The sequence below is a fragment of the Perca flavescens genome, chromosome 9, assembly GCF_004354835.1.
Source record: "Perca flavescens isolate YP-PL-M2 chromosome 9, PFLA_1.0, whole genome shotgun sequence".
Taxonomy (NCBI): Eukaryota; Metazoa; Chordata; class Actinopteri; order Perciformes; family Percidae; genus Perca; species Perca flavescens.
In genome coordinates, this window is record NC_041339.1 from 27213973 (window position 1) to 27239442 (window position 25470).

Sequence of the window (25470 nt, forward strand, 5' to 3'; positions counted from 1 at the left end):
GTTAAGATGCTAGCTGTTTATTATGCTTGCACATGACCATCACATAGAATATGTGTATGTATGTATTTGTGTGGCTTTTTATAAGTTTTTTGTCTGTTTTAGTTCTGAAGTCTTTAGTAGTAGGTCTTTACTAGCATAAGTTGTCAAAGCGTTCTATTTTACCAAAGAGGAGGATTGCAATGGATGGGTGACTTAATTTGTGTTCATAGAACGTTAGTGCCCTCTGTTGGGCATTAGGATAAACTGCACTGTGATGTTGCTGAGTAGTACTGTAGTTCCTATCCTAATAAAACTTTATTATTTCTTTAATTATGAATAAAGATTTTAAAGGACTACAATTATCTCCTTCATCATTGACCTGATGCCCATGGTGGCTGTAAATAAACAAAAACTAAAATTAAGGGATTTCGAACAATACATGTCATAATTATTAATAGATTGAAACTGTTTCAGCATACTCTGATGCCAATTCACTGTAATTTGTACTTTGGTTTTCACTCATAGACATACAATTACATTTTGTTTTTGGTGTAACAAAACAAACACTAGCAGGATCTAAGCTACATAATATTTCCTTCAGAAGACAACAGCACACAAACAAGAAGCCACAGAGCTCAGGATGACATCACAAAGCCTCCTGGTTGGTTCACAAAACCAGCTTGGGGCGGGTATCCAGGAATCATCATCGCTGGAGCAGGCTGGACATTGACTTGATTTTACATAACGGCGAAAGTGGCAGTTTTTTTGCAATGTTTTAACTCACGATGCATCTGACACCAGGCGCACGTCTCGCAGAAACAGGCAGCTGCAATGTCCCATTAATTCACTTTCATAAAACGTGTGTGTGAAATCCAGTCTCCATCAGCTTTACATGCATCATACCTTGATACCATATCTGTTTCGCATGTCAGCCCTTAGACACTACCACTACTGAGGTATCTTTTGGTCCCAAATTTGTCTTGATGTGTTTTATTTCTGTGGGATACTTCATATGTCAAAATATGTCAGGAGGTCTTTAATCAGAATCCCAATATATCTGTCTCTTTTTATTTTTGTTCAGTTTCATGGATCACCTGGTGGTCATGTTTGGAGAAGAACACCCACCTTGGGACGAGGACAGAAAATAACACTCACAAAATTTGCAGGTTTGTGTGTTTTTCTTAAATGTTATTGGTCCCTCATGACAAATAAAGATGATTAAGCAAAAGGCACATGAAATATAATTTTGTGCAAGAAATGTCAGAAATAATAAGAAGAAAAGAAGTAATGACATTTTTACTATTATATTCTGCATCCCTAAACTTATAATAATTAAGTATAATAAATTATATTTTTTTTTTTGCAAACTATAGAGGGTGTGATGACTATGGCCATTTCTGTTACCGGTTTGTTTATTTCTGTTGCCTGTATTATTGATTTCTGTGGGTTTCCTATGTTTGTATATTCATTCTGTATATTTCTGTTCCCGGTTGTCTTGATGTATACTGTATTGTGGTCTGTGTATATTTTGTGTTCCGTGTTGTGATTTTCCCTGGTTGTGTTCTGTTTCCGGTTTTATTTTGATAGTCTGGTTTTCTGTCTTGTCTTGTCCAATTTACTTCCTGTGTTTTCCCTCCTTTGTTGATTGTCCTGCCCCACCCTGATGTATATCACCTGTTGTCTCACCTGTTCCTGATTTACTCATCCCCTCATGTATTTAGCCTCTGTGTTCCCTTTGTCTCTCGTTAGATCGTCTTGTGTTTCCTCCATGTGCCCTGTGTTCGTTCCTGCGTGTGCCCGCTTGCTCCTGCCTGTGTTTTGCCCATCGGTTAATTATTTTGTGAGTTTTCCAGTCCTTGTACTGCCGTTTTTTGTTGATATTAAATCCCTGAGTACCACCATCTCCTGCCTGTCTGCCTCCCTCTGCATTTGGGTCCTCATTCTCCCGCTACACACAACAGAGGGACACATTCTGATGAAGTGAATACATTAAGCAATATATTATGTTAGTTATATTTTGTATTATGTAGACACAAGTATTATGTAGAATACTGTTTTCTGATAAGTACAATTAATCAAAAGTACAGCAGTCAGACGAGAGGTATTATTACCAAAAAAGCCAGTTTTATAAAAATGTAGCGTGAGTCAGATAAAATGATAATACATTTTTAATCCTAATAACCTCATTTGACCCTCTGTTCTAGCTGTACTTTGAAGATGAGGAGAATGAGACATTGTACCAAGTAAACCTAGAGATGTCACTTTTAAAAGTGTTGCAGCATAAAAAGTACATCCATTGAGATAAAGTCTTTTTTAAAGTTTTCTTGACATTTTTATGACGTACTATACCAAGAATGTTTTTAGGATTTTTTATGACGTACTATACAATACCTTTTTATGACATTCTATACTATAACAAATATATCATGTGAAGCACTTGGTGACTTTGTCTGTAAAAGGTGCTATATCAATTAAACTTATTATTATGACTTTTTAAGACTTTCTTATACTATGACTTTTCTTTAGGATTTTTTTATGACTATACTAGGATTTGAGTGTAATACTGTGATTTATTTTTTATTTATGTCACCAATAATTCTTAGATTTTGATTAGCTGACAGGTGTTTATCATTTTTATGCAATTTACATAGTAATTGACATTTTAACCTGCACATCCTTTTGGTCTTATAAGGCCCCTATCTTAAGAACCATGCAAATTACTTAAAAAAATATTTTCCTGCTCTCAGCTCTTGGTGTTTCCTTGTTAAGCAAGCAACCAGTGATTTAAAGACAAATCATATGAATGATCTCCATTGTCATATATTTCTGCTTCTAAATATCAAAATGAAATAAAACCAATAAGATCTCTAAATGTGGATTCCTTGTGTGTATGTGTCTGTCTGTACAAAAAAACTGCAGATTGAAAACAGCGTTAATCAACTTTACTAAAGAGTTTAATTAGACAATTAAATGACAAACAAAATTACCAAACAGTAATTAAACAGAACAAAACATTTAATAGGTATAAACAAATCAAACTGATATATAATTAGTGGTGATGAAGGCCAACTGTTATCGCCTCATGAACATAGAAGACTTTCCTGTGTCTTGGCCAAAAAGTTACATTTGAAGAACCAGCAAAGCCTAACAACCAACTGCAAACTAGCAATGTTAGATAGCACTATACATAAAAACACTCTGAGGAACAGATATGTTATTAAGTGGGTCGTATGAGGGATTTTGTGGCATTTACCAATTTTGTCGTAGGTACGAACAAAATTCTCAACAGATAGTTAGACTTTATCCACAGGGGGAGTTGTCACATCCTCTTGACCACCTCACATATTAGTCATGTGACTTGTGTAATTAATATTTTCTAATAGTTTTTGATTCTCTAATATAATTACTGACTTCTAAAGTTTTTGTCTGGTGATTTATGACAAGAGGACTTGAAGCTCAGCCGCGTGAAATTAACTTTTGTGAATGAAACTTGCCCACAAACACTGCAACAGTATCAGGTAGCCTTGCATGGCCAATTATGCTTATGATGTATTCTCACACACAACATGTGACATTCATGATCAACTGATCAATTTACTTCAGGTTTGTGCACTTAAGGGAATTTGGTGAATCCAACTCGGAACAAACTTCACAGAAAAAAAATTAAATTAAATGATATATTTTTTTAACCATCCTGTTGTCCTCGGGTCAAATTTGACCCATTTTCAAAATATCAGAAATTTGGCTTTCTTTCAATCAAATTGTCAAAAAGAAATAACGTGGATGGTTCCATAGAAATATAACTCTTCACAAGTAAAATAAATTATCAGTTCACTACTTTCATTGAATTTGGGTGTTTTATTAAATTTCATTGCATTTGAAGAGAAACAAATTATATATGAACGTTGAAAAAAATGACAAAAATATCAGAAAAAGCTTCAAAATCGTTGGGTAAAGCAACAAAAGTTTTGAAAAAGACTGAATTTATTTTTTAATTTTGGCCCAGAAAAAAAGGAAAGACAACACAGGGGTTAAACAGAAATAGTCAACAATTATTAGACTCATTTTTTGTCATTAATTTTTATGGTTATTAACAAACTGAAAGTTATTCATCATCATACTCTCAATCTTTGGTTTTCACTGATATTGGTATACAGGAGTCATCATCATTGGAGCAGGCTGCTGCACATTCACGTTTGTAACATTGACGACCATGGGAGTTTTTTCGCGATGTTTTAACTCACGATGCATCTGACACCAGTTGCACCACCCGCAGAAACAGGAAACTGCGATGTCCTTACAGAGAGAACCCTGCAGAGAACCAAAGAATTTAGTTTTGTTAATTCAACATTGCATCCCTTTTATTAAAGTTTTCATGTGATACAGTATTCATCACCTTTAAAGCATCATACCTCGATACCATATCTAGTTCGCATGGCAGCCCTTAAGGACAGGCCTGCAGGAGGCGCCGCACACAGAGGTATCCCCAACGCTGCTAATATGGCAGGGCTGCATATGTCACATAATGGGAGACAACGGTTCTCTCCAAATCTTTCTGAAACTGTGCAGGCAAGGCAAGGGCAGCACCAGAAACCATAGCAACCTGAAAAACACGGAGATACACCAACAGAGTTGTCTTACTAAAGAAGACCTTTCAAAAAAATATTTAAAAATAAATAAAAATAAAAAATAAAAATAAAAAATAAATCTTAAGTTGTGGTCTTGATTCTTACAAGTACTCGCGTCTTCACCGCAGTCACAGAGACCACTGCTCCAGTCTTTTAAGTGTTGTGCTTCCATGGGATGTTGGACTACTTCAGCCACACACAGTGAACAATGAACCTGTCAACGCACAGAAATCAGAGCTCAGCAAAAAACTCAAACTCTGGCAAAAAGATTACAGAAAGCTCATATCTTATTGTATCCTGTCCAGACCGGTGATTGAACTCTGCAGTGCCAACTTGCTGTGAGGCCGAAGTGCTAACCACTGAGACATGTTGTATGTGTAGCCTGTAGAATGGCATTGTTATTGTAGTTTAAGTCTTTAGTAGTACATGTTTAGCACTGTTTATTTCAGTATTAATGGAAAGTATTAGTCTCAATTGTGAGGTTTATGTTAGTTAACATTGATGTTTATTTCCCTCTTTAGAACCACATCTACAGTGTTACAAATAGTGAATAAAGAATAGTGCCTGTGCGTATGTATATGTTTAAGTATATATTTAAAACGTTTCAAAAGATATCCCTGCCTTCCATCCTGACTAGACACACCATATCGGTGAACAATTTTTCCTAACCAGTAAGAGCCCCATTACAGTTAATACATATTGTCAAAAACTGTTGCATGTGGCTGATAAAAATCAAGTGAAAATCAATCATTTGGATCTGCACTTCTCTTCATTATATAAGTTAACTTTTAAACTATGTCATTCAATTGTCAGACAATTACTGTTTAAAGATGATCAGGATAAAGAAGTCTTATTAGCTAACTTTAAAGGTCTTACCTGATGGAGTTGGACACTCTGGTGACTCTGAAGCTGTAAAATGAATCGAAAGCCTTTTTAAAATGTCTTGGATTGGGAGTGGCATATTGTGCATAATCAACTCCTTAACAGAAAAAAAATGCTGTAAAACCTGAATCCATTCATTGGCTCTCCCCATAGGCGTAAATCCCAGGGGGGTCGCCCGCCCCCCCCCCCCCCAATGCCAGTAGGCTACATTCATTTAAAATTAAACATTACAGTTTGTGCTAAGTGGAGCGTGTGAGCGCTGATCACGGTTATGTGTTAAACTTCTCATGTCCAATCCTATCTATTTGTGAGTATTGTTGTGAGATAGCCTACTTTACGGCTTTATTATCAAGTTAATATGTGTGTGTGTTCATGTCGGCCGCTGTCCATTTCCTAATGTTCTGAAACGCAAACATTTTTGACAACTTGTTTTTTTAAAGGGCGTGTGTCTGTGAGCACTCAAGGAGGAAAACATAAACCAGCGCCTATGATAGAGGAAGACTAATATATATATATATATATATATATATATATATATTATATGTTATGTTATGTTATAATTTATTTTGTTCTGCCCTGTCAGACGCTGCTCTCCCTCTCTTCTGCCTGCTCCGTGTGTGTGAGTGACAGCCCGGTTAGCAAGCTTGTTACACCTCTTGAGGAGCATTATAACTTTGAAAAACCACAAGTTCTAGTTAATCTAATAATGGATATGTGTGTTGAGTTATTTAAACAAACGATTGGGGAACTAAACGCCTCTTGTCTGTGAGTCTCCTGAGAGAGATCCAGCCAGCTCACAGCGGGGTGTATGCAGGTGGACAGGCTGGACGGCAAGCCAGCGACCAGTCGGATCAAATTTGCAATTAGCCATAAATTTTCGGAAAACGGCCCATATTTGAGCTCTACATAGTTGATTTCTCGCATAAAAAAGACTCAGAAGTGAATTTAGTAATGAAATAGCAGACGAAAAATGTATAAAGTTTCCAGTTATTCGCCACAACAGCAATCCATGGTTGTTGCAGCGCTTTGCACACCAACACATCTTGAATTTCTGATTGGGCGGGCCAGCTGTCAATGCCTAGATGGGCCAGTCCCGCCCACAGCTCCGCTCCTGGGTCCCGGTGATTTGAAATTGTGCAAATGAAAGCCTTTTCAAGGCATTTGAGAAGGAAGGGGTGGTATCATGCAAGCTCCCAAATTGACGCTCATCTGAGAAATGAAGTTTTGGATAATGTTCAGCTTCGGCAGCTTTACCTATATGCTAAAATATACAATGACTGAGGAAGCCTAGTGACGATTCCATAGCAACCATTTCATGTGTTGAATTCCTTATTACCCAGTGTGCTTTGTTGAATGGTCTCAATGTGTTATTGTTTTATTTCATGTGAATACTGGTTTACTAGAGGAGTAACTTAGTATTTGAAGTAATGGAAGTGTTCATTTAGTTTCCATGCTTATTGTGTTTCCACAACAATGTTAGTGAGTAAATCTACTGAAATGGCCACCATAATAGTAGAGTGCAGTGGCGGCGCCAGAGATGTTCTTTTGCTGGTGCTTTGGGGTTGCTGGACGTTTCAGTGAGGGTTCTCTGAAATGCTGAGTTTCCCTTGACACAAATAGGCTAACATTACACACACTCGCGCAGATGCCCACCCACCTCCGCCACGGTTTACTAAGCGAACGAACGAGAGAGATTGATTTAAAGTTGCCGATACAACAGCACCATAGAACTCTGGTTAGCCCACCAAACATATTTCAAATACCAGCCAGGTTCAAACAATCATTACCGCAGCTCTCATACATTGGCTCAGAAGAGTAATGCAGCAGGCCAATTACACCACACACAGACAAGCACACACATAAACACACACGCGCATGTATCCTCACACAGTTTTCACATTTGCATGTATGGTCAAAATACTGTAGTCATATCTTAATATATCTAAATAAGCCACGGAGGGTGAACACATTTTCTGGACTAAAAATAAACCGATGTTCAGTGCGCTGTATAACTTTAGATTCGGTGATCCATTTATTAACATTTCTGTAAAACATGTTAATTACTGTAATGTTCTTCTACGAGACAGGCTGTGTGATCCCCTAGTCTAATGTTATGTACAGCAGGGTAACCCCTGGTCTAATGTCATGTACAGCGGGGTGACCCCTGGTCTAATGTCATGTACAGCGGGGTGACCCCTGGTCTAATGTCATGTACAGCAGGGTGACCCCTGGTCTAATGTCATGTAGAGCAGGGTGACGTTAAGCATCCTCAGCAGTAGCCTAATCACAGCCGCGGTCAGCTCATCTTCCTCCGGCCGCTTTTCTTCGTCCCGGTTGGTGACAGGTTCACCATATCTCTCAGTCTCATTTACAGGTTTTGATAAAGTCTCCACACCTTGACGTTGAGGGAGTAAAAATGTATCCATTGCTAACGTTAGAATCACTTCTCTAATCCTAACGGCTCCAAATATTGAGCTCTTCTTCTTCTGTGTGAATACGTTAGGTCAAAAGTTCAATGTGTGCTGCACCCTTTGGCCGAATACAATCACCTGTGTTTTTTAGCCTAAAAATAATCGGTTTGTTTTATTAATGTATTTATTCATTTTCCAAATACAAATTATACTATTTACACATTAACGATTTTTTATTTATTTATAAATCAGCTTGATTGTAAACTTGAAAATAAATACATGGTTTTAAAGAAGAATATTTTGGTCAATTTAGGCAAGGCAAGGCAGCTTTATTTATATAGCACATTTCAGCAACAGGGCAATTCAAAGTGCTTTACATAAAAAGGATTAACATTTTTTAAAACAGATAAAATACGAGAATAAAAGTTACAGAAAATATAAGTATAATAAATTAAACATTAAAGAGCAGTTAAAAACAGTTACACATTTTTGGATTGGATTTGGATTTTATGGCGGACAATGTATAAGCCGTTGCTCTATACATGTAATCCACCCGCTATCCTTGCCGTTCCCAGAACGGGCCGGTCCCACCGACCTGCAGTTTTTCTGGAAGTTTGTTCCAGATATGTGGAGCATAGAAACTGAACTCTGCTTCCCCCTGTTTAGTTCTGACTCTGGAGACAACAAGCAGACCTGTCCCAGACGACCTGAGAGGTCTGGGTGGTTCATAGTGTAGAAGCAGATCAAAAATGTATTTTGGCCCTAAACCGTTTAGTGATTTATAAACCAGCAAAAGTATTTTGAAATCAACTCTTTGAGGCACTATAAGCCAGTGAAGACTTCAGAACTGGAGTGCTGTGATCCACTTTCTTGGTCTTTGTGAGGACTTGAGCAGCACCGTTCTGAATCAGCTGTAGCTGTCTGATTGATTTTTTAGGGAGACCTGTAAAGGATGGTAATAGGCTGACTTTGTAATTGTCTTAATGTGGTTGTTGAAATTTGGATCTGAGTCCATAATTACACCAAGATTTTCTGGCTTTGTCTGTTTTTAACATTGTTGTTTGGAGCTGAGTGCTGACTTTTAATTGTTCCTCTTTTGCTCCAAAAACAGTTTAGTACTGAGCCAGAAAGGCCAACCCAGTTTTCCAATCAGTCTAGTAATATGTCATGGTCGACCGTGTCAAATGCAGCACTGAGATCAAGTAATACTAAGACTGAATTATTCCACTATCTGTGTTTAAGTGGATGTCATTAAAGACTTTAACAAGAGCCGTCTCAGTGCTGTGGTGTGGTCGAAAACCAGACTGAAAGGCATCAAAACTGTTGTTTAGTGACAAGAAAAGGGTAAGTTGTTGGAAAACCACTTTTTCAATGATTTTACTTAAAAATGGAAGGTTTGATATTGGCCTATAGTTGCTCATTAGTGACGTGTCTAGATTGTTCTTTTTTAAGAGTGGCTTGATGACTGCAGTTATCAGGGCCTGTGGGAAGATACCTGAGAGAAGAGACGTGTTTATAATCTCTAGAAGATCTGAAGCCAAACAGTTCAAAACATTTTTGAAAACGCCCGTTGGTAGAATATCAAGGCAACAGGAGGAGGTTTTCAGGTGTTGTATTATGTCCTCCAGGTTTTTATGGTTGATTGTATGAAATTGTGTCATACTGGAATTTGTTTTGCCTGGACACTGTGACAACACATATCCTATACTTGATATGGAGGCACTGACTGTTTCTGAATTTTGTCTTTGAAGAAGGAGGCAAATTCATTACAGGCCTTGGTAGATAAGAGTTCAGATGCTACTGGTACTGGAGGGTTTGTTAATCTATAGACAGTAAACAAAGCACGTGAATTATTATATATGTTTCTGGCGATAATGTCAGAGAAGAAGGACTGCCTTGCAGTCCTCAGTTCCAAATTATAAATGTGAAGTCTCTCTTTATAGTTATTATAATGGACCTGGAGATTAGTTTTTCGCCACCTGCGTTCAGCTTTTCGACACTCTCTTTTTTCTGTTCTCACCAGTATACAATTTCTCCATGGAGATCTTTTCTTACCAGAGACAGCTTTGAGGTGGGTCTGGTGTTTTTGGGTGTGGAGGAGAACAGCCGAATGAATGTTTCACTGGTGTTTTCAGTGATATACCGTTTTCAGATTACCTTTGTTTGGACACTTTTGGGCACCGAGATAGTGCCGTTAAAGAAAACACAGGAATGATCAGAGAGAGCAACGTCAGTCACCACAACCTTGGAAATGTTCAGACCCTTGGAGATAATCAAGTCCAAGTCAACATGAATGTTGAAATCACCAGCAATAATTATACAGTCAAAGTTAATACAGATTATAGACAGCAGTTCAGTAAAGTCATAGAAGAAGGTTGCACAGTATTTAGGTGGCCTGTAGATATTTAGAAATATAGCTTGAGGGAGCCACATATTCAAAACAAGCAACATTTCCATAAGATATTTGCGTATATAAAATAAAAGTGAAGTTAGGGGGAGCTGACTCAATAAGAACAGCAGCACTGTTATTTTGATCTAACCAGGTTTCAGTTAAAAACATAAAATCAAGGCAGAGGTGCCTGGCGTTTTACTTTTGGCCGGGGGCGAACGATGGGAGAAGGAAGGGGGGCAAACTTGGTTCCAGCATCTGCCAGCTGCTTCATCTAATCAGTGAACTCCAACATGGGGATGGGGGAAAGAGGGGAAAGGGTGAGGGAGTTTGAGGAGTGTTGGACAGGTGAAGAGGGGAGTTGAGATTTCTCATCTCTGCTCTGTGGTCTCCCATGGTCAAATCTTTGCTCAGGTGGGGGCTGTAGTGAATCACTGTCGTGCTTTGTTATGTCTTCCTCTTGTTTAGTCAGCTTTTTCATTGAATCAAGAGAAACACTGAAAAAAGGGTAATGTTACAGTCTCCATGCTACACTAATGATAGTATTAAGGCTTTCCTCTGTGTACACATGTCCTCTACAAGTATAATTGTGGCTGTATTATTTGTGTCCCCTTCAAAAATTGCTCTTCTGAAATTTTATGTTTATTGTCCCCCCCCACCTGTTAGGTGCGATTTACGCCCATGGCTCTCCCCTAAAGACACTGCAAGGCATACATTACCCAGGATTTAACACCTAGTGACAACAACTTGACTGAAAAAGTCAACAGGATAAAAACATCCATCAGGCGAGAAGAGTTTCTGACATTTAATGACAGTTGAGGCCTTATAAACACAAAACTGTTCTCTTGTCAGTAGCAACATGAACCTCTTCATAAACATCTTGGGTCCTCTTGTCATCACTGATAGGAAAGTGATACTAGTTTTATGCAGTAATGTGCAACTCACTAACATTATTAGATTTGTATATAGAAATGCAATGACTTTGGACTTTGTAGTGTCTGTTTAAAATAAACATGTTTTACAAAAATGTAAAGAATAAGAATTTAATTATCATTTTCTTATTTCAACCATTACACATTACAAGATGAAAAATTAAAACAATTTCTAACAATAGGTCAGAAAATAGCACTTATAAGACTATGTACATTATACAGTAGGGTCAAAATTTAAGGCTGGGTGGATTTCTTCAGTATCCAACTGAAGTTAGCAAGAACACCGAGCTTTCACATCACTAAAACAAACACAATCTCACTCACAGAGAAGAGCCAATAGGAATGCTCTCTCTCTCTGAAATGACCTGTGATTGGCGTCACAGGATAGATTTTCTAAAGCCTAAAACAGAGCCAAAAGGAGATGCAGAAGTCTAGTTTTCTCTCACAATATGCTAAAAGATTATTATGACATTTTTGCCCAAGGACACCAAAATAAATCACCTACTACAACTTTATAGGACTTCATATAGTGACTTTATAAGTGCCTAAAGGATATTTTGTGTGCTTCGTTTTGTAAACTTCTTGGTGGACAAGCTTTCTTTCATCTTTAAAAAATCTCTGCAGTGTGGAATTCTTCTATTTATTGTTCAGCCTGGTCTCACAGAATTCTGTGAAATGATTACGAACTGTTAACACCACATTACGTGGTGGTGGCACAGAATGTGTGAAAATTCTGTGTGGCCACCACGGAAAACAATGCCAATGTAAAGTCAATAAGAAGATGACGTAGCATTAAGAGTGACTACAGTAGCGAGTAGTATGAAAGGCTGAAAATCCGCATAGGAAGGTTGGTTGGGGTCAAACACAGGACTTTCACCCAGGAGACCGGGGATCATGTCCCGCTGTCACGTTTCCTAAACCCAACTGTCACTTTTTTCTTTTACTAAACCCAACCGTCCAGTTCTTCTTTTACTAAACCCAACCATCCCGTTCTTTTACTAAACTCAACCGTCCCCTTGTTCTGTTCCTAAACCCAACCGTCCCGTTCTTCTGTTCCTAAACCCAACCGTCCCGTTCTTCTGTTCCTAAACCCAACCGTCCTGCATGTCAATGGTAAGCCCACCCACGACCTTTTCCTTAACTTAAAGGGCCGTGTTCATTTCACGGAATTCTGTGAGATCAGGTTGTTATTGTTATTTATCTATTATTCTTTGGCAACATTTTTGTGAATAGAACTTGCCCACAAACAGACAGAACAGTAACAGGTAGGCTTACAGTACCTAGTCATTTTAGGGGCGCTATGATGTAGGCTAATCTCACGAAGGAGCACTTCATCATGAAGAGCTGGCATTCATCAGGCTGAAACAAGTGGTTTTCATGCAATTAAGAGAGTTTGGTGAATCCGACATGAAAAAATTGAACAAGGTTTAGGATAAGAATAAAAAATTAGGAATTATTTTCTCTTCTTTTATAAACAGGGAAACTTGAGACTAAAATTAAAATTGTTTGACCCAATAGTCAACAAGTATTATTAATATAAATGGAAGTTTTGATCCGATATATCTATATTTGGAACTGTATGATCAAGTATCACTGTAATTAAACTACAATTGTTAAAAAAAAAAAAACCTGAGCAATTGTATGTACAGTAGGTATATGTTCTCTGATTGTCACATTGTGTTTCTGTCTGAACCACCTAGAACCCATCACCTTAGAGGGATGTTCAGTGTTCTTGTTCTGTGTGTAGTGTGGTGTTGTTCGAGTTGCTGCTTTTGTGCAGTGTGTGACTCCATCAAAGTAGGTTACTGTAGCTGTTATATTTATTTATGTAGAAACTGTATATACTTCATTATTAGACTGCCCTGTAAAAATCTCTTAATGTACAAAGTTAAGATGCTAGCTGTTTATTATGCTTATTAAGACCAAGACCATCACTTAGAAAATGTGTATGTATGTATTTGTGTGGCTTTTTATAATTTTTTTGTCTATTTAGTGCCAAAGGACTACAATTGTCTCCTTCATCCTTGACCGTATGCCCATGGTGGCTGTAAATAAAGACTTGGAACAATAAATGTCATAATTATTAATAAGCTGAAACTGATTTAGCATACTCTGATGGCAAGGGGACACAAATCACTGTAATTTGTACTTTGGTTTTCACTCATACAATCCATTCATTGGCTCTCCCCTAAAGACACTGCAAGGCGTTACTCAGTATTTAACACCTGGTGACAACAACTTGACCGAAAAAGCTAACAGGACAAAAACATACATCAGGCGAGAAGAGTTTCTGACATTTAATGACAGTTGAGGCCTTATAAACACAAAACTGTTCTCTTGTCAGTAGCAACATGAGCCTCTTCATAAACATCTTGGGTCCTCTTGTCATCACTGATAGAAGAGTGATACTAGTATTGTGCAGTAATGTGGAACTCACTAACATTATTAGATTTGTATATAGAAATGCAATGACTTTGGACTTTGTAGTCTGTTTAAAATAAACACGTTTTACAAAAATGTAAAGAATAAGAATTTAATTATCATTTTCTTATTTCAACCATGACACATTACAAGATGAAAAATTCATAATAGGTCCAAAAATAACACTTATAAGACTATGTATATTATACAGTAAGGTCACAGTTGAAAGGTTGGTGAATTTCTTCAGTATCCAATTGAAGTTAGCAAGAACCCAGCAGCTTTCACATCAGTAAAACAAACAAACAAAATTTCACTCACAGAGAACAGCCAATAGGAATGCTCTCTCTCTCTGATTGGCGACCAATCACATTGGCGTTACCATGTGATTGGTCCATGGACCAATCACATGCAGTTTTGTCAGCTAAAAAAGGTGTTTAGTCAACCAATAGAAAACCCTAGCGGGGTGGGCCTTGTATGTGTGTGTATTGGAAAATAGGAGTTACATGGATGTAACTCCAGTTCTATGAGTATGTGCAAAGCCATCTAAACAGGCCAGAATGAAGCCTGAAGGCTGGAAATAGTGTGATTTGGCCTACTGATGTCTAATAGCAGATAGAAAATAAATTGAGATGAGAACCTTTTAATTTGGATATAATTGTATGGACATTTCTGTGAAAAAACCTAAATTGGTTTATATTTTTGTTAACTACAGAGTTTATTTTTGTTTCCCCTGATTGCCAAGACATGGGATAACAATTTTTAAAAGCCAAAAGTTTTAATTTTATTATTCTCTGTGTGATTTCAATACATTTTTGTAAGATTCAATTTCAGTTTTTTGTTTCTGTCATCTTTTATAGTCATATAACAATGCATACATTCATGTAACATCCCTACAGCATACATATCCTTATAGCCCAGGTCGTCCTGAAAAAGACTATGTCTATAACTTGATTGTACATCACAGGGTTATACAAGCATTGTTACACAAGGAGCCCAGGCAAACCAAATATGGTAAAAAACTGGATTAGACCCGTGAGGGTTAAGAAACTGAAAATCATTATCATCATACTCTCAATCTTTGGTTTCCACTAATTGGTATGCAGGAGGCATCATCATTTGGGCAGGCTGTTCAGGACCCACTGCAGGAGCCAACATCATAGGAGCAGGGTTTATAGGAGCCATCATCATTGGAGCAGGGTCTATAGGAGCCATCATCATTGGACCAGGGTGTATAGGAGCCATCATCATTGGAGTCGGCTGCTGCACATTCACGTTTATAACATTTTGATTGTGAACATTGACAACAGTGGGAGCGTTTTCACGATTTTTTAACTCACGATCCATCTGACACCAGTTGCACCACCCACAGAAACAGGAAACTACGATGTCCCTACAGAGAGAACCCTGCAGAGAACCAAAAACAAATGTTTTGTTAAAGGGATACTTCACCAATTAGCATTAAGCTTTGTATCAGTAGAAATCCGGTAGTATTTTCGAATTACTGTGCTTCCCTCCCTCATGTCCTCCTGAGACTGGCTTTCTCTGTATTGTGGGTCTGGAAAAAAGCCTTGATGACGCAAAAATCGCCATTTAGCGTCATCTGAGGCATTTTTGCCCAGAGTCTCTGGACTACAGCCAGCTAGTTCCACATGTTTTCAACCCACCCATAGGGGGTTGGACTGTCGTCTTTACACAAAGCTTGCCAAAGCAAGCAAAGTGTCAGCCATCTTGAAGCTTCGCTAAGCTTTTCAGCAGCAAACTTTTACAACAATTATGTGCATTCAAACTACTGCACATGTGTACCACCGGGATACATTGGTACAGATCGGAGAATATGCAGGAAACTTTATTACAGATGGAATACTCAACACACTATGCGAGCTTCGCCTGTTATGGAGAACAGCACCTCAGCCTGCAGTGTCGCTCGATGCCGTTAGCCAGTAAGGGGACATCCTCAGCGGTGAAACGCGGAACGAGGACAGGAGTATGAGCAAGCCATGTAGCTAGCCGGCCACCTATCCCATCAATCCTGCTTGCAAGTGCCCGCTCATTAGACAACAAACTGGACTACATCCAACTTCAACGAAACTCCCAACGTGAGTTCAGAGACTGCTGTGTTTTTGTTGTTGTGGGAACATGGCTGAACAACAGTGTACCGGACTATCCAGTCACCAGGCCTGTTGCTCTGTGACCAGGTAAGACTAGTGGAGGGCTGTGTTAACACGGACTGGTGCAGAAATGGGGAAATGGATGACTTGGGAAGATGTCTACTTCCGACCATTGTCTGATAAAGATATTTGCTTTTACTTCCTTTCAGTGCAGCCTTAGTTTAGGTCAGAGTCCTGCATGTGTCCAACATCCAACTAACTGCTAACTGCTGGTGGAGTTTGTGCCTGTTAAATGCCAACCATTCTACATTCCACACAAATTTACAGCTGTGTTTATACTCAGTGTTTACAGCCCACCAAGCGCTAATGCCAAAATGTGTTAGCTGAACTTTACGGAGCCTATAATGTTTTTGCACTAAATGTAGTTTCGTATGTCGTTTTTATATAAATTCGTTTTTATATATTTTAAATGTGTAACACCACTTGAGCCACTGTTAAACGTTTTGTGTATATGGTTGAAATGACAATAAAACACACTTGAGTTGAGTTGAATGCCTCACTATCTGTTTGTGTATGTCTGTAAACGGTAGGCGTGTCTTGGTAGTGGACTCATAAAGCAGCAAAGCAAGTGTATTCTGGAATTTGGTGTATTTCATCCACATAAGCAAAAACATATTTTCTGGCTTTTCTCGGCCTAGAAGTCACCAGTTTCTAAAAAAAATGTCACATTCCAACAGTGAAATATCCCTTCAATTCGACATTGCATCACTTTTATTAAAGTTTTCATTCGTAATCCAGTATTTTCAGCTTTTAAAGCATCATACCTCGATAGCATATCTGTTTCGCATGGCAGCCCTTAAGGACAGACCTGCAGGAGGCGCCATACACACAGGTATCCCAAAGATGGCCGTTATCGCGGGGCCGGCCATGTCACATAATGGGAGACAACGGTTCTCTCCAAATTTTCCTGAAACTGTGCAGGCAAGGCAAGGGCAACACCAGAAACCATAGCAAACTGAAAAACACAGAGATACACAAACAGAGTTGTCTTACTAAAAAACCTTTCAAGAAATATTTTTTCTTAAATTTTAGTCTTGATTCTTACAAGTATTTGCGTTTTCAAAGCAGTCAAAGAGACCACTGTTCCAGTCTTTTAAGGGTTGTGCTTCCATCGGATGTTGGACTACTTCTGCCACACACAGTGAACAATGAACCTGTTAACGCACAGAAATCAGAGCTCAGCAAAAAACTCAAACTCTGGCAAAAAGATTACAGAAAGCTCATATCTTATTGTGTCCTGTCCAGACTGGTGATTCAACTCTTAAGTGCCAACTTGCTGTGAGGCAGAAGTGCTAACCATTGAGGCACGTTGTATGTGTAGCCTGTAGAAAGGCATATTGTAGTTTAAGTCTTTAGTAGTACATGTTTAGCACTGTTTATTTCAGTATTTATGGAGAGTATAGTCTCAATTGTGAGGTTTATGTTAGTTAACATTGATGTTTATTTCCCTCTTTAGAACCACATCTACACTGTTACAAATAGTGCCTGTGCGTCTGTATATGTTTAAGAATATATTAAACATTTCAAAGGATATCCCTGCTTTCCGTGTCCTGACTAGACACCCCATATCGGTGACCAACTTTTTTATGTTTAACAGTTTATATGTTTTGTTGAAAACTGTTGCATGTGGCTGATAAAAAGAAAGTGAAAGTCAATCATTTTAAACACCCCACTTCTCTTCATTTTATAGGTTAACTTCTATATCATGTCACTCAATTGTCACGCAACAGGTGACAGATGAACAGGGTAAAGATGTCTTATTAGCTAACTTTAAAGGTCTTACCTGATGGAGTTGGACACCCTGGCGACTCTGAAGCTGTGAAACGACTAAAAGTCTTTTGGAACGTCTTGGATTGAGAATGGCATCTTATCACAGACTGCTTAACACAAAAAATGCTGTAAAACCTGAATCCATTGACACAAACAAATGAAAACGAAACTATAGTAGGCCTACATGCTAAGAATAGTACGTCTTTCATTTTATTATTTAGATTCAATACAAAATGTTACGTCTTTCCATTTAGACACAAAAACATACTGTTTATGGTTAAAATTAAGCAAAAAGGAAACTTCCCCATTTTGTATGTTTAATTACAGGAAAGTTATTATCATGCCATTGTTCTTCCACTGCTGAGATAAAGCATTTTTACGTCTGACTTTGGCTCTCCCTTAAAGACTCTGCAGGGTGTTACACAGGATTGACAAGAACCCCGAAAAGTCAGCAGGATAAAAACATCAGGCGAGAAGAGTTTCTGACATTTAATGACAGTTGAGGCCTTATGAACACAAAACACTTCTCTTATCAGTAGCAACATGAGCCTCTTCATAAACGTCCTGGGTCTTCTATCATCTGATACTAGTGTTGTGCAGTAATGTGGAACTCACTAACATTATTGGATTTGCATATGAAAATGCATTACTTTGGACTTTGTAGTGTCTGTTTAATAAAAAAGAAGTTTTACAAAAATGTAAAGAATAAGAATGTAATTATTACATTTTCTTATTTCAACCATGAAACATTACAAGATGAAAAATTAAAATAATTTAAATAGGTCAGAAAATAGCACTTATAAGACTATGTAAATTATACAGTAAGGTCACAGTTTAAACCTGGGTGGATTTCTTCAGTATCCAATTGAAGTTAGCAAGAACACAGCAGCTTTCACATCACTAAAACAAACAAACAAAATCTCACTCACAGAGAACAGCCAATAGGAATGCTCTCTCTCTCTGATTGGCGTCACAGGATAGATTTTCTAAAGCCTAAAATAGAGCCAAGAGGAGATGCAGAAGTCTAGATTTCTCTCAGAACACTTGAATTACAATATGCTGAAAAATTATTATGACATTCTTGCCCAGCGACACCAAAACAAATTGCCTACCACAACTTTATGTGACTTTATATAGTGACTTTATACGAGTGCCTAAAGGATATTTTGTGCCCTTGGTTTTGTAAACTTCTTGGTGGACAAGCTCTCTTTCATCTTTAAGAAATCTCTGAAGTGTGAAATTCTTCTATTTATTGTAATTTATCTTATCTTATTATTCTTTGGTAACATTTTTGTGAATAGAACTTGCCCACAAACAGACAGAACAGTAACAGGTAGGCTTACAGTATATAGTCATTTCAGGGGCGCTATGATGTAGGCTGATCTCACGAAGGAGCACTTCATCATGAAGAGCTGGCATTCAATAGGTTGAAACAAATGATTTTCATGCAATTAAGAGAGTTTGGTGAATCCGACATGAAAAACAAATTGGAATTATTTTCTCTTCTTTTATAAACAGGGAAACTTGAGACTAAAATTAAAATAGTTTGAGCCAATAGTCAACAAGTAGTATTAATATAAATGGAAGTTTTGATCCGGTATATCTATTTGTGGAACTGTATGATCAAGTATCACTGTAATTAAACTACAATTGTTAAAAAAATGCCCGAGCAACTGTATGTACAGTAGGTATATGTTCTCTGATTGTCACATTGTGTTTCTGTCTGAACCACCTAGAACCCATCACCTTAGAGGGATGTTCAGTGTTCTTGTTCTGTGTGTAGTGTGGTGTTGTTCGAGTTGCTGCTTTTGTGCAGTGTGTGACTCCATCAAAGTAGGTTACTGTAGCTTTTATATTTATTTATGTAGAAACTGTATATACTTCATTTTTAGATTGCACTGCAAAAATCTCTTAATGTACATAGTTAAGATGCTAGCTGTTTAGTATGTTTATTGAGACCACATGGCCATGAAATAGAACATGTGTATGTCTTTGTGTGGCTTTTCATAATTTTTTGGTCTATTTTAGTGCCAAAATCTTTAGTAGTAGTTATTTACTAGCAGAAGTTGTCAAAGCGTTTTATTTTACCAAAGAGGAGGATTGCAATGGATGGATGATTTCATTTGTGTTCATATAACCTTAGTGCCCTCTGTTGGGCTTTAGGATAAACTGCACTGTGATGTTGCTGAGTAGTATAGTTCCTATCCTAATACAACTTTATTATTTCTTTAATTATAAATAAAGATTTTAAAGGACTACAATTTTCTCCTTCATCATTGACCCGATGCCCAAGGTGGCTGTAAATGAACAAAAATAAATTTAAATTAAGGGGTTTTCCCAAGGACTTTGGAACAATAATTGTCATAATTATTAATAGACTGAAACGGATTCAGCATATGGTTTGGTTTTCACTCATGAACATACACTTACATTTTGTCTTTGGTGTAACAAAACAAACACTAGCAGGATCTAAGCTGCATAATATTTCCTTCAGAAGACAACAGCACACAAACAAGAAGCCACAGAGCTCAGGATGACATCACAAAGACTCCTGGTTGGTTCACAAAACCAGCTTGGGGCGGGTATCCAGGAATCATCATCGCAGGAGCAGGCTGCATTTGGACATTGACTTGATTTTGCATGACGATGACGGTGGGAGTTTTTTTGCGATATTTTAACTCACGATGCATCTGACACCAGGAGCACGTCCCGCAGAAACAGGCAGCTGCAATGTCCTTACAGAGAGAACCCTGCAGAGAACCAAAGAAAAAGAAAATGTTTTAAATTCAACATTGATTCACTTTCATGTGTGTGAAATCCAGTCTCCATCAGCTTTACATGCATCATACCTTGATACCATATCTGTTTCGCATGGCAGCCCTTAGAGACAGGACGGCAGGAGGCACACACATAGGTATCCCACAACATGCACTAATGGCAGGGGTGCATATGTCACAACATGGGAGACAACGGCTCTCTCCAAATCTTTCTGAAACTGTGATGGCAAGGCAAGGGCAGCACCAGAAACCATAGCAACCTGAAAAACAGGGAGATACACCAACAGAGTTGTCTTGAAGACCTTTAATCCAAATATATATACCATTTTGTTAAGTTGTGATATTGATTCTTACAAGTCCCCACATCTTCAAAGCAGTCAAAGAGACCACTGCTCCACTCTATCAAGGGTTGTTCTGCCATCGGATGTTGGACTATAGCCACACACAGTGAACAATAACTCAAAATACAGAAATACAGAAATCAGAGCTCAGCAAAAAAGTGTATAAACTGCTCAAAAGATTACAGAAACTTCATATCTTATTGTATGTCTTTTGCCAATAATTCAGTAGGCGCCCAAGTCTGGAATTGTCGTTCTTGCACCAGTTTGATCTCCTTCAGATGATCTGACTAGACTTTGGAGTAACTTGTTGCAGAACTTGTTCATGAGAAAATGAGAAGCGTCTTTGAATTCAAACCTTCCGTCTTCTTGATTTCTACCAGTTACTGTTGGTACAGCCTGTTCAAATATTATTCTATTATTATTATGATTATTAATATTTATTCTAATTCTGTTTATGTGCAGTCAATTAACTGTGTTTCACTCAGGGAAAATTAATTTGCTTTTAGCTATGAGACCTTTACATAAGTCGATTGACTCATGTTTTGATTTAATTTGTGTTGACAAACACATTCCCACCTACAGTAGAGCCAATGGAAAAACCAATCTCTTCCCCGTTATTTTAGAGAACCTCTGAAAAAGGTTGTGCACACCGATTTGGCAAAATAAAATGCAACAAAACCCTGGGGCATTGGTTATACAATTCAAACAGTCACAAACTGATAGTTACTGCATTTTTAAAATAATAGTGACTTTAGAATGAATGTTTTTACAGCATGTCATTAAACGTTCATTTAACCGTTAGGATAAAGGTGTTGCATGTTTTACCTGCTTGAGCTGGGCACCTGCTCGCTACTCAGAAGCTGTGAAAGAATGAAAGAAAAGATTTTGGATTAAGAGTGGCATCTTGTGGGTGATGCTGAGCATTAAAACAATGCTGTAAAATCTGAATCTATCTATGAGAAACTTTCCCTTCTTGTACAGTATGTGTTTGATTACAAGGCAGATTATACTAATTGTTCTTGCACTGCTCAGTTAAAGAAGAGACATTGATAAAACAGAATTACCTTTATTATGTATATTTTTATAATCAGAAGCATTTCAGAGTTCTTGTACTTTGGCGTAGATGTGAACGTCAAAGAGCAGATGATGAGAGCAACACAAGTCATTAAAGTTTTGTTTACAGAGCACTTAAAGGTATAGTTCCTCTCCAGTGATAGCATCAATAAAGAAACAGCCCGCAAGTTGTCTTCATATCGTGTTAACACTAAGCTTGCTTTTACCACAGTTTATTTTATTTATCCTTTCTTCTGTACGTGCATTTTTATTTTAAATGTCAATTTATTTGACTTATTACTAATATATTTATGATAAAAACATCTATTAAATATGTTAGGTCGTGCTGTTGCTGTGTGACCCAGTTTCTGACATTAGTGCCCATTTAAACACAAAGCTGTTCTCCTGTCCTGCTGTAGTAGCAGCGGGACCGGTTGTTATAAATGATAGATACCAATGTTACTCACTGATATTGTATTGGGGCTCTTGGTGATTAGGAAAGTTATTCACTAATATAGGGTGTCTAGTCAGGACGCAGGAGGAAGGGAATATCCTTTGAAGGGTTTAATATACACTAAAATATTTACAGATTCACAGGCACTATTCCCACTATTTGTAGAAGTGTGTGTGTGGTTCAAAAGGAAAGGGGAACAAACATCAATGTTAACTTACATTAACTCAACAAGTGTAAAAAGTAAACATTGCTTGGCGTGGCTTACATTTTCCATTTTGAGGGGTACTTCTGTGTATTTTTTGGGGATGTTTTAAACATTAGTAGGGAAGACTTCTTGTCACACTTTTTTGCTTTCACTTCAATTTCTCAGTCTCAGTACATCAAAGATATTTGTGACCAGTTGCCCCATCATAGGGTAAGGTAAGTTGTCACACTATTTGTGAGAATTGTCACTTCATATTTTTCGACAAATGAGAACATGTATAACAGAGGAAGGCTTTCCATATTCAGATTGGGGGTTCTGTAATAGATGTTGAAGTCTTTGGCTTTGGGTGGTGTCATGCCATTCTTGGTCTTTCTTTCATAATTTTGAACCCTTTTCAAAGATTCCCCTTTTTCCTTCCTTCCTATTTTTTTCTTCGTTGTTTGCATATTCCTACAAATAAATATTGTCATGTTGTCAATGGGACGATTACCTTGAAAGAGACAACTTTCCCCAGAGGAAATATGTGTTCTATTGCTAGCTATACCAGAGACGGTTTAGTATAGAGGATCTTTATATATACCACAAGCTAGCTTTAGTACAGGACTTTGATTTAGGCATCAAAATATACATTTTCTCTCCACTGTTCTGTGCATAATAATATAATTGAACATTACTTATCAAAGTTGTATTAAATAAATAATGGGGTTTAGTTTTTTTTACTTTTATGGTTGATAAATCAGAAAAATGTTCTCATCTTAGATTGATATATAATGTTACTGCATATCAAGAGCAAATTACTTTAGAACAGTGAGTGGCATTCAGGTGTTAGATTTTTCAGATAGCGCCCTTTGGTGTTTGAGGTATAACCAGTGTGATAACTTCCCATGTGACAAGATACTATGGTCTCTGTCGTCACAGAAACCACTCAGAGTGAATCTTGTGTTAGAAGTTATTGAGTACTGTCGGTGTTTTTGTTACGGTGCTCTGCACGGATCTCTGCTCTCTGGAGCATGGGCGATTTTAGACCCTTTTTAGGGGGGCTCAAGCTAAAAATTATAATGATAAAAACACTTTTTTAAATCAATTTTGGTGCTTCAAATTAGAGTTGCAAACTTGTCTGTTAGTGACAGAGGACAAACAATTACAGGTTAAAAGGGCTTGAAAAAGGTTTAATATCCTGTGTTGATGTCGCCGATGCAATGCACCTGTATCCCAGTCAAGGAAAAGGTTAACAGCAACGTAGTTTTGGCCAATCGGAGGGGGTCGTGTCAGACTCCCGCCTTTGGCTGAGTCTCTATCTAATCTGTCAGAGAGAGAGCAGGAGTGTGGTTGTGAAGTTTAATGTTGGTAGTCCCCAGAGAAGATGTTGGTTATTTCATGGTGCAGATTAGAACCCAAATTGAAACATAAGCAACTAAAATTGCTGTTAGATTGTGTCAAATTGGTTGTTATTACTGTGACTTAAAAAGTGTCAGGTTTAGTTGCATCATAGTGTTAAAAGTGTCAAAAATAGTAAGGTGATGTTGTTATTCAGTAGCTAACTCAGAGATTATCAGGGATTGAAATGACTGTGTCACATTCTCATTTGGGGCTGAGCCCCCCTAAAGGTCTGATCCTAGGACCGCCCCTGCTCTGGAGATCTGTGCGCCACTGTTGCCAAAATGCAGCGGTGTCAGCGTCCCCAGGCCAGAGACCGCTAGTAGGCCTACTCGTTGGCTTTTTGTTGGATTGGTCAGAATAACAAGTTAAGCCATTTAGAGGCAGAATAATGCAGAGGAGGGCGGGACAATGCCTTGGCTATAACTAGGAAACGCATATACATCCCGGTCGTCCCGGTTACCTACCGCTGATGAGCACCTCGGGAGGGCCAGGTCGCCCCGGGGATTGAGTTAAACATGGAGCTCTGTTTGCACTGTTGCCATTAGCATTTCCTGCAACTTCTCTCCCTCTTTGTGATCCACTGATCAGCTTTGTATGCACAGATAGGATATTTCAATTAACGATAAGGTTCGACCCCTAGAGTTTCCATGTCAACGGTCTATAGCCTAGGGCTACTCAGCACCAGTAGAATGCCGTGATTGATTAATCATAATCAACTATATTACACAAGCCGTGCTAGAGAACGTTATAGTTCAGCAATGTGGATCAGGTGTGGATGCTCACATCGTTTTAGTTCTATCATTCTCGGTGGACGGCCGGCCCTTAAACTATAATGAGAATGTCAATCTACAGGCTACACATAATCCAGGGATATAGATCCTGCCATACAATTGCTAATAAATTGCTCCATAAATAGTTGGTAAACATAGTTAGTAAATATTATCTCTACAAAAATACAAATATAACACTTACTTGTGGTTACAGGAACACACGAACACGAACACCAACTAAAACTTCACTTAACGTTAGCAGCTAAAACTTAACAGCCGTTCTCCACAAGCCTGGGCGAATTGACATCTAAGATAAGGGTGTGTGTGGCCTAGCAACGCATAGATATTAAACAGACATGTTATTGTGATTTTCTATCGGTTCGGGTGGGGCTGTGCCGAGTTTTGCATGCCTGCGGCCGAGTTACATTCACAACAGCAACAATTCATCCATGCTGAAAATTGCATCCGCCTCCACGGGCGGCAAGGACACATCAAATAAAACATTGACTCTTAATGTTCAAAAATCAGACTTCAGATCATTTATCACCACTGATCAACCTGACAAACAAGAATAGCCTATAGGGGAGCGCGGGGCACAAAGTAACACTTTTTGGTTGTGGGTAAATATTTCTCAAACCATTCGAGTTTTACTGGCCATATTTTTATACAAGCAACATACATATATCTGCTACAAATGTGCACTGGAAGTTTGTTTGTAGGACCTATCGTTCTTGAACAATTCCCCCGAGAGTGGCGATAGGTGAAATGTTACAACCTGCCCCATATGCGGGGTTAGTTGTAACAGATAGAGGGTTAGTTAAATAATTCAATAGCATTGTGCTATACACCTAATAAAACTGTATAATAAACTTATTTACTAAACTCTGCATAATATAATAGTTTAATTTAT

The 25470-nt window shown here is 38.0% G+C and overlaps 2 protein-coding genes across 4 annotated transcripts; both read right to left on the reverse strand.

Moving 5' to 3' along the window:
- Positions 1-14713: 14713 nt before the first annotated feature.
- Positions 14714-16922, reverse strand: LOC114560960 (protein PLANT CADMIUM RESISTANCE 9-like). The gene is made up of 3 exons (XM_028586593.1): positions 16856-16922; positions 16575-16765; positions 14714-15046 (listed from the first exon to the last, which is right to left on the reverse strand). Exons 1-3 carry the CDS (start codon positions 16920-16922, stop codon positions 14714-14716), a joined length of 591 nt encoding a protein of 196 aa, XP_028442394.1.
- A 3046-nt stretch (positions 16923-19968) lies between these two features.
- LOC114561891 (cornifelin homolog A) lies at positions 19969-24960 on the reverse strand. Of its 3 annotated transcripts, none has more exons than XM_028588036.1 (5): positions 24763-24960; positions 21524-21558; positions 20712-20789; positions 20430-20617; positions 19969-20330 (listed from the first exon to the last, which is right to left on the reverse strand). In XM_028588036.1, exons 3-5 carry the CDS (start codon positions 20776-20778, stop codon positions 20109-20111), a joined length of 477 nt encoding a protein of 158 aa, XP_028443837.1. In that variant the 5' UTR covers positions 20779-20789; positions 21524-21558; positions 24763-24960; the 3' UTR covers positions 19969-20108. The 3 variants fall into 3 exon arrangements, with proteins under 3 accessions (XP_028443837.1, XP_028443838.1, XP_028443839.1); XM_028588037.1 differs by having other exon boundaries at positions 20712-20815; XM_028588038.1 differs by lacking the exon at positions 24763-24960 and adding an exon at positions 24255-24468.
- Between the last annotated feature and the right edge of the window lie 510 nt (positions 24961-25470).

What these genes read in the sequence shown, in the direction of transcription:
- LOC114560960 (XM_028586593.1), bottom strand. Translation starts at nt 16,922, where the DNA reads ATGGAAGCACAACCCTTAAAAGACTGGAACAGTGGTCTCTTTGACTGC. An exon ending in CTTTGAAAACGCAAATACTT is followed by an intron (nt 16,766 to 16,855) that starts GTAAGAATCAAG and finishes TGTGTTTTTCAG; the next exon opens with TTTGCTATGGTTTCTGGTGT. An exon ending in GAAACAGATATGCTATCGAG is followed by an intron (nt 15,047 to 16,574) that starts GTATGATGCTTT and finishes GGTTCTCTGCAG; the next exon opens with GGTTCTCTCTGTAGGGACAT.
- LOC114561891 (XM_028588036.1), bottom strand. Translation starts at nt 20,778, where the DNA reads ATGGCAGAACAACCCTTGATAGAGTGGAGCAGTGGTCTCTTTGACTGC. An exon ending in CTTTGAAGATGTGGGGACTT is followed by an intron (nt 20,618 to 20,711) that starts GTAAGAATCAAT and finishes CCTGTTTTTCAG; the next exon opens with GTTGCTATGGTTTCTGGTGC. An exon ending in GAAACAGATATGGTATCAAG is followed by an intron (nt 20,331 to 20,429) that starts GTATGATGCATG and finishes GGTTCTCTGCAG; the next exon opens with GGTTCTCTCTGTAAGGACAT.